Source organism: Cornus florida, unplaced genomic scaffold, assembly GCF_030987335.1.
Source record: "Cornus florida cultivar Cherokee Brave unplaced genomic scaffold, ASM3098733v1 CherokeeBrave_3.0.0_Hap2_Chr10, whole genome shotgun sequence".
Lineage (NCBI taxonomy): Eukaryota > Viridiplantae > Streptophyta > Magnoliopsida > Cornales > Cornaceae > Cornus > Cornus florida.
Window position 1 is genome coordinate 103,045,909 of NW_026775580.1, and position 7,621 is coordinate 103,053,529.

The 7,621-nt window shown below is 35.0% G+C and overlaps 1 protein-coding gene across 2 annotated transcripts; it reads left to right on the top strand.

Annotated features, from left to right (window-relative positions):
• Positions 1–1,477: 1,477 nt before the first annotated feature.
• On the top strand, positions 1,478–7,390 carry LOC132276562 (growth-regulating factor 3-like). Of its 2 annotated transcripts, none has more exons than XM_059778031.1 (4): positions 1,478–1,859; positions 1,954–2,274; positions 3,131–3,841; positions 6,651–7,390. In XM_059778031.1, exons 1-4 carry the CDS (start codon positions 1,817–1,819, stop codon positions 7,043–7,045), a joined length of 1,470 nt encoding a protein of 489 aa, XP_059634014.1. In that variant the 5' UTR covers positions 1,478–1,816; the 3' UTR covers positions 7,046–7,390. The 2 variants fall into 2 exon arrangements, with proteins under 2 accessions (XP_059634014.1, XP_059634015.1); XM_059778032.1 differs by having other exon boundaries at positions 3,131–3,838.
• The last annotated feature ends 231 nt before the right edge of the window (positions 7,391–7,621 follow it).

A 7,621-nucleotide genomic window follows, 5' to 3' on the forward strand; every position in this document is an offset into this window, starting at 1 on the left:
GAGAGGAGAAAAGAAAGAAAGAAAGAAAGAAAGAAAGTAGGTGTTTATATATATATATAGACAGATGGGAGGGAAAAAAAGTGTTAAAAGAACATTTTTGTCTTATAAATTTATATTTTAAATGTCTCAAGACATTTAATTAATTAACATGTAATTTTAGGAATTCAGTGCGACAATGTAAGAAGATTAAATTGATAATATTACAAAAAAAATAGCACATTAACTTTTAAATAAGACACTTACTTTGGAACGAATAAAAGTAAAAAGGTTGATACCTGTGTTTTACACTGAAGGAGTAAATCATTAAAATTAATATAGGGCACAAAAAATTGTAAGCAAGAGAAATTTGTAACCTTATCCTTGGAGTGATAATTGATGTTTATGTCTTGACAGACATGATTATCATATTATGTAACACGACAAGGCTTACCTTAATTTATATATAATGTCGTGTTAGTTCTTAATTAAATTTCAAAATATTAAGATAATTTTTTATCACAAACACAATAAGTTTATTTGGCACATTCAATTAATTGACTAGTTTTATAACATGAATGTGTCAAGATGTTTAATTAAATAAGATTTGACAATTCAAACATGATCATGATATATTTAATTAACCTATTAATTTATGTTGATAATACAATTAAAAAACGATTAAACTAAACTTAAATCAACTTATTTAATTTGTATCATGTTTAAGTCATGTTAATATGTATGTCATGTCACGTATTGTCACTTTAAATTTATATTTATTTTAGTTTTAGGTAAAATTTATGAATGTATAATTAAACTAAACTTAAACCTACTTATTCTGTATCATGCCTGAGTCATGTTAACACATATATCAGGTTTTGCCATCTCCCATTACTATTGGACTAAATCTATATTTATTTAGGTTTTAGAAATTAAGTAAAATTTCTGAGTGGATGATTAAACTAAACTCAAATTTATTTATTTGGAATCATGTTTGAATCACTTCAGGTATTGCCACTTCGCATTATCATTGGACTAAATATATGTTTATTTATTTACGTTTTAGAATTCAGTTAAAATTTATAAAAGTATGATTAAACTAAACTCAAATTTACTTATTTTTGTAACATGTTTGAGTCATGTCAAGTTACTTCGATTACAATTGAATTAAATTTATGTTATTTATTTCCGTTTTAGAATTTTTAGAATTCATTGAATTAAGAGAGTAATTTAAAGAAATTGCAATACAAGTTTTATTTTTAACGATTTATTATTATTATTTTTTGTTATCTAGATAATAAATTTACACATTTATTTTTGCTCTTGCAGATGGGGTTCTAAGCAGATTTTTTAGTATCTCTAGTTTCTTAAATAAAATAATACAAAAGCAATATGTAAATTCTATATTTCAAAGGGTCTCTGTGCAACACATTAATTGGAATATCTTTTGAAATTTACCTGCAGTCTGTATAAGGCTGAACTGAATACTGTCAGAATCAAGTCTGACACTACTTTTAATCTCTCATCTCTTTCTCGCTCTTTCTTTTCCCCGCCCTCTCTCTCTCCAACTTTCTCTCTCTAAAATGGTGAATGGGTTAGCTGCATGCCAGTGAGTCGTTATGTGGCGTGATGTTAAATATAGGCAGTTTTGGTTTTGTATACATCGCCTCTAAAGTAAAAACAACCCTTATTTAGTACTCTCTCTCACACACAGTCTCACTGAGAAACGCAGAGACACGCGGATCTTTTATCACTGAATACTCTACTGTTGTTGCGGTCTCTGCAGTTCGGACTCTCTGTCCTCTCTTTTCAAACTTCCCCACTCGCAGCAAATGCAAAAATGGAGCACCAAACACTTCGTAGCATCCTTCCTGCTAACTCTGGTTCACTCTCTCTACCCTTCTCTCACTATATATATAATATATATATTGTTTGTGTATAAACGTACGATTAATTATGAATATTTATGTGATGAAGGAAAAGGTGGTGTTGGAGGCAGGAATCACTGGGACAAGGCATGGCCGGTGATGAGTAGTAAAGGGGAGGGTCTAGTGAGAGAAGGATCACCGTCGATCAAGTTTGGTCTAGGGATTGGTGTATGCTCTGGAGGACCGAGCCATTTGATCCAATCTGGGTTCACGCCTGTTCAATTGCATGAGCTCAACCTACAAGCCCTCATATTCAAGTACATAGTAGCTGGTCTTCCTGTACCTTTCCACCTTCTGCTTCCCATCCGGAAGAGTGTTGAAGCCCATTTTGGCTCTGCTAATGGTGGAATCTATAACCAGTTTCCAAGCTGTAAGTGAATTTTATTTTCATTTTAAATTGGTTTCTTTATAAAATTGGGTTTCTCTTGTGTTGGGGTTTTATATTTAAAGTTTGAGATGGGTTATGTTGATTAGACTGTTTTGTTTGTTTGTTTGTTTTGGTACTGTTGATTTATGTTGGAAATTTTGATCTGAGTTTTGCTTCTTGAGGTGGGTTAAGGTATATCAGGCTTAGAGTTTAAGATTTTGTTTGCTTGAGAAATTTCAACTGTGATTCCAGTGTTAGAGATGGATTTCTATGTATTATATTTGAAATTCGGAATAGCTTCTTTTAGCACAATTGTTCTCAGGGATTTATTTGATTTTATTTTTTCCTTATTTTTGTTTTTTGTTCAGTGTTTCGTTGGGTTAGGGTTGGGGTTGGGGGTTGTTCGAGTACAGACGGCTTTCTTTTTGTCATACTTGAATTTGAGATGTGAAGATTTCTTTATGTTTCTGTGAATTTATTTGGTAAATTCTGACCCCAGTGTTGTTTTCTGATCTAAGTTTATGCTTATTGGACCTGAAATATGATATGGGTGTATTATACGGTTATACCCAGAAGAAATTAACATAATATCTCTGGTTCTGATAGGGAATTTGGATATGGCCCATATGGGTTTTTCTCATTGAAGTGCATTTATAATAATTCTTAAGTGAATTGGAGATGGGTTTTTGTTTTTCTAATTGCTTTCACTGATTTGACTTTAGGTTTTTCGAGAATGGGTTTTGTGTTTCTCAGACTTGAAATTTGAACTAAATTTATAGAAGTTGGATTGAATTTGCTTTGTTTATTGGGTTTCAGTGAGAAATTTTGATCTGGTTTCTGTTTCTGTGATTGGTTCCAGTCATAGGATTCAGTTATCAGGGATTGGATTACAGGAGCGTGATGGATCCTGAACCTGGAAGGTGTAGAAGAACTGATGGAAAGAAATGGAGGTGCAGTAAGGATGTGGTTCCGGATCAGAAATACTGCGAGCGGCATATGCACAGAGGTCGTAATCGTTCAAGAAAGCTTGTGGAAGCTTCTGAGATTGCTTCAGAATCAGATGCAAGCACAGCCATCAATTTTAGTACAACCGTCTCAACTCTCGGTTCTAGTAGCACTTATAAAACAAATGCCAAACACTCCACCACAGTCCCTTTAAACCTTCAATTAAAGACCCCCTCTTCTGATATCAGCCGCAGCGCGCCGACCACTGTTATTGCCACCACTAGCTCTATCAGTAGCTTCAGCAGAAACAACTACACTTTTGATGTTAATAAAGGTTCAACTCCCCCACCCACCGCTATCACCACCTGCACTGTTAGCAATGGAAGCAAAAGCAATGTTGGTGTGAAAAAAGAGCCCATCACCACCACCACAACTACCATCAATGCTACTTTTGGCAGCAACAACAATGGGAATAGTAATGACTGCATTAGTATTAAGGGTGGCTTCTGTGACCACATCAATGACAACAACATCCACAGAAGTAGCAACTTCGGAAGCAATGGTGGCATTTACGGCAGCAAGTCTATTGGATTTGGCTTCTCCCCAAGGAGTGTTCTTCAAGGTGGTACGAATATGACTGAAACCCCTTTTATCTGATTTGAATTCATGTTCTATCTTCTATCATTATGTTTGATCAGAACAGTAGTTGAAGTTTTGAGTTGCTTTTAGGACTGTTCTTTGTGTCTTTGGTTTGTTGGATTAAAGTAATGAGCTCTACTATTTTACTAATTTAGTCCTTTATTCTGGTTTCTTTTATTTTCTTTCATTTAGTAAGAGTGATGATTTCTCATATAAAATTATATAAACTGAAATCTGTGCCAATTATGTTCTAATAGTTCACTGTTGAAGTTCATTTTCCAACATTTTTAGGTACTGGTTCATTTATTTTTATTGTTTTGCCTGTGTTATCCTGAATTTGGAGTTTGGGACAAATGCTGATTTGCTTGTCCTATTAGTCAAACTGATCCTATGAGCAATGACGTGTGTTTCAGGAGTAATGACAAAATGGATTGCAGATAAAATGCATAAAAGCCAACTAAAGATAGGACGAAAGGGATATGGTGCACCTAACTTTTAACAACTATTTCCTCAAAAAAGACAAAAATCTCTTCCCAACTGCTCAACCACAATTACAATTTTGTAAGAAATTGTCATTGGGAAGTGGGGACCCCAGCAGTCCACTAAATTTATAACTATGTGTTTTTTTAGTCAATTTACATCTAAATTGGGGTGCTAAACCCCCTGTTTGGAGTTCAAGTAGCAATTGGACCTTAGATATAACAGTTCTTTTTTGGGGCTGAGACCAAACTACGAGCCATGAAGGTATGTTACCAGCAGGTCTACTGATATTTTTGATCTGACCTCTCAAAACTGTCAGGGTTTCTGCCTATGGTTTACGGCCTGTTTGAGTAAACTGGATTTGTCTTGACTTGTTACAAACTTTTAGTACAGAGGTTTAAATTTTAATAGGATCTTGGCTGGGCACTTGTCTTTCCATCCCTTGTTATACTAATTACTTACTATGTTGCGAAAACATACTCAAGAGATCAGTTATGTTGAACATGAATGTCCAATATTGTGAATTCACTAAAGCATACTTACCTGTGTCTGGATCTTCAGTGGAGTTGTCTCTCTAAAACCATTGCTTTTGTAAGAATAGTCGTTCTTATGTTGTGGCGTAATATGGAAAATTAAATTGAGTTTGTTGTTGGTCACATAGTTACCATTGGGAAGGTTTTTGTGATTGATGATTTGCTGCAGGCCAGAAGCTTTTAAAATTTGTGATTGTTTATATTTGCTGATCTCTGTTTGATGATGATGTTTGGTTATCGTTACAGTTTGTTTAGGGTCTATGCAAGATGTAACAGGTTTAGGTTTGATCTCTTTTAACTAAAAAGCTTCTCCGTATTGGCATTTTATAACTAATTGAAATTATCAGGTTTAATTGTTTGTTTAGAGGCATATTATACTTATTGCTACACAGATACTGACATATTTATATTTGCAGAAGATAAAAAGATCAGACTGTATCTTTCATAGCATAAGAAAATAGGAAAATATTGGGAAATGCAAGAGTTTAGTTTGGTTTCTTTGCTTTTAGGCGACCAATTTAGCCCCCTATATTGGTTGAGTTTTGATTGAGGGGATAGCTCGTAGTGTGGGGGCTTAATCAAGTCGCCTTGATGATTGAGAATAGTGTATTTAAATCAAGGTTTAGTCGACTTGTTCTGTAAGTGGACTGGGTTGAAGTTGAAACTCAATACCACCACCATTTAACAGTGATCAAGAACAACTTTGGGTTGGCATGGATGCCATTCTGTCATCTTAAACTTTGAGTATGTGTGGGAAAATTTTATATATTTTCTCAAAACCCTAAATACTGTCTATATTTTGTGTGTGTGTCAAATGATGTTCCCCCATAGTCAGGGTATTTCACACTACTTATTATATGTGTTCGTTGCTGTTGGTTAGTGGCTTTGAATATTGCTATTAATGGGGACTTCTTGATTTCTTTTTCTTCGTCTCTCACATCTATATGTTTTTTGAAGACTTGATTTGATTCTTTACTAATACCAACCAGTATGACTTGGTGACCAATGTCATTTTTTCTTTTTTATCACCAATATCTGGCAAACCTTTTCCCAACTTTGTGCACTTCTAATATATTCTCATACATTTTCTGACACTTGTGCATGTGTACGACATTAGGCTTTGTAACATATGTGCGCAGCAGTATGCATGGTAAAGCTTGCTTCCAACTTACAGAAGAAAATCTTTGCTTCCAACTTTGCGCACTTCTAATATATCCTCATGAATGTTGTGACACTACATGCATGTGTGCAACATTGTGCTTCGGTCGATTTGTTATGTATTTCTTTGGTCGGGGACCACTGGTCCAAATTTTTTTGTTTAACCAATTGCGCAGCGCATTATTTCATCCAGTATTGCGTTCTAAGTAGTGTCAGTAGACTACTAAATTTCCTGTTGCTTTGTTATATAGGGTTGATGAAGAAGAGGAAATATATCAATGACATTGGTTTTACCCATTCCAATATTATAAATTTATTTGATACAATGAGTGATAATATGCTTCTTTTGAGATTTGTCAATTTCCATCCATATTCCAGTTCCATTCCTTTAATTTATTGGAGGAGGAGGAAATATGGTAGAATCTTTTGACTATTTGGTCTTGGAAGTGTTGTACTAGTCAAATTTACTTCTTTTTCGTTTCCTTAACCTTTTAGAAATGAGGGTCTTTTGAATAGGAGTTGGTGCTTGTTGGTACATTTTGTTTGATTGATTTTACTTCGTTTTGTTGATTATCTTAAGAAAGGTGAACTGTGGGTTTTTTTTGCTTTTCCCTGCTGTTTCAGTTGCAGGTTGCAGCAACCCATGTTTCAATCATAGAAAGGCCGAAGAACCTGAACCACAGAGATGCAGAAGAACGGATGGTAAGAAATGGCGGTGTAACAGGGATGTTGTTCCTGATCATAAGTATTGTGGGAGGCACGTAAATAGAGGTACAAAAAAGCTTGTTGTAGATCATCACCAAGTGTCTGTAGCTGCTGCTCCTATCACTGGCAGTGCGCAACCACCCTGTCCTCTTGGTATACCCAAAAAAGCAGATAATCATATGAACTTGAACACCAACCTCTCCATCTCAATCCCAGAGAGTCCTCAACCAACAATAAAAATTGAAAAAAGTACTACTAGCAGTAGTAGTGATGCCACCACCATCTCGGACGAATTTATCAGCGTCTCTCACTGATTGGCTCTCTCTCTCTCTCTCTCCCTCTCTGTGGCCAATGTGATCTTGAGATTGTTTTCGCTATGAAGTACTGGTCAGATAGAGGAAAGTTTGAGCCATTGAGGACCTGGTTATATAAGGGGGAAACTGGAATCCACATGGTGTTGGCCTGATCGTGAAATACATGGTTGATAGGGCACCATTATATGAACTAATTTGTTTTTCTTGTAAGTATTTGGATACTAGTTTTTGGTGATTCCAGAATGAAGTGTTTTTCTGTGTTCAATTTTCTTTATATAAACCAGGACTCAGAATGATTGTCAATGCCAACAACATGAAGCTAATATAGTTGTGCTTGTCGACAAAGTGGTGTAATGTTTCTGATAAATGTGTAACAAGTTATCAATATTTTGCGGTGTACTAGCTTATCATGTTGTCCCAACGCTGTGAAATTCTCCTGAATCCTGATCGATCGAGTTTTGATAAGCCAGTGAATTTCTTTTATTGTCGTTTGTGTGGGAGAGGCGAAGCAAGCTTGTCCCAATTTTTTTAGAGATAAATATGGCCTTAATGCATTAGTTATAATCCTCTTATATT

What these genes read in the sequence shown, in the direction of transcription:
- LOC132276562 (XM_059778031.1), top strand. Translation starts at nt 1,817, where the DNA reads ATGGAGCACCAAACACTTCGTAGCATCCTTCCTGCTAACTCTG. An exon ending in CATCCTTCCTGCTAACTCTG is followed by an intron (nt 1,860 to 1,953) that starts GTTCACTCTCTC and finishes TATGTGATGAAG; the next exon opens with GAAAAGGTGGTGTTGGAGGC. An exon ending in CTATAACCAGTTTCCAAGCT is followed by an intron (nt 2,275 to 3,130) that starts GTAAGTGAATTT and finishes GATTGGTTCCAG; the next exon opens with TCATAGGATTCAGTTATCAG.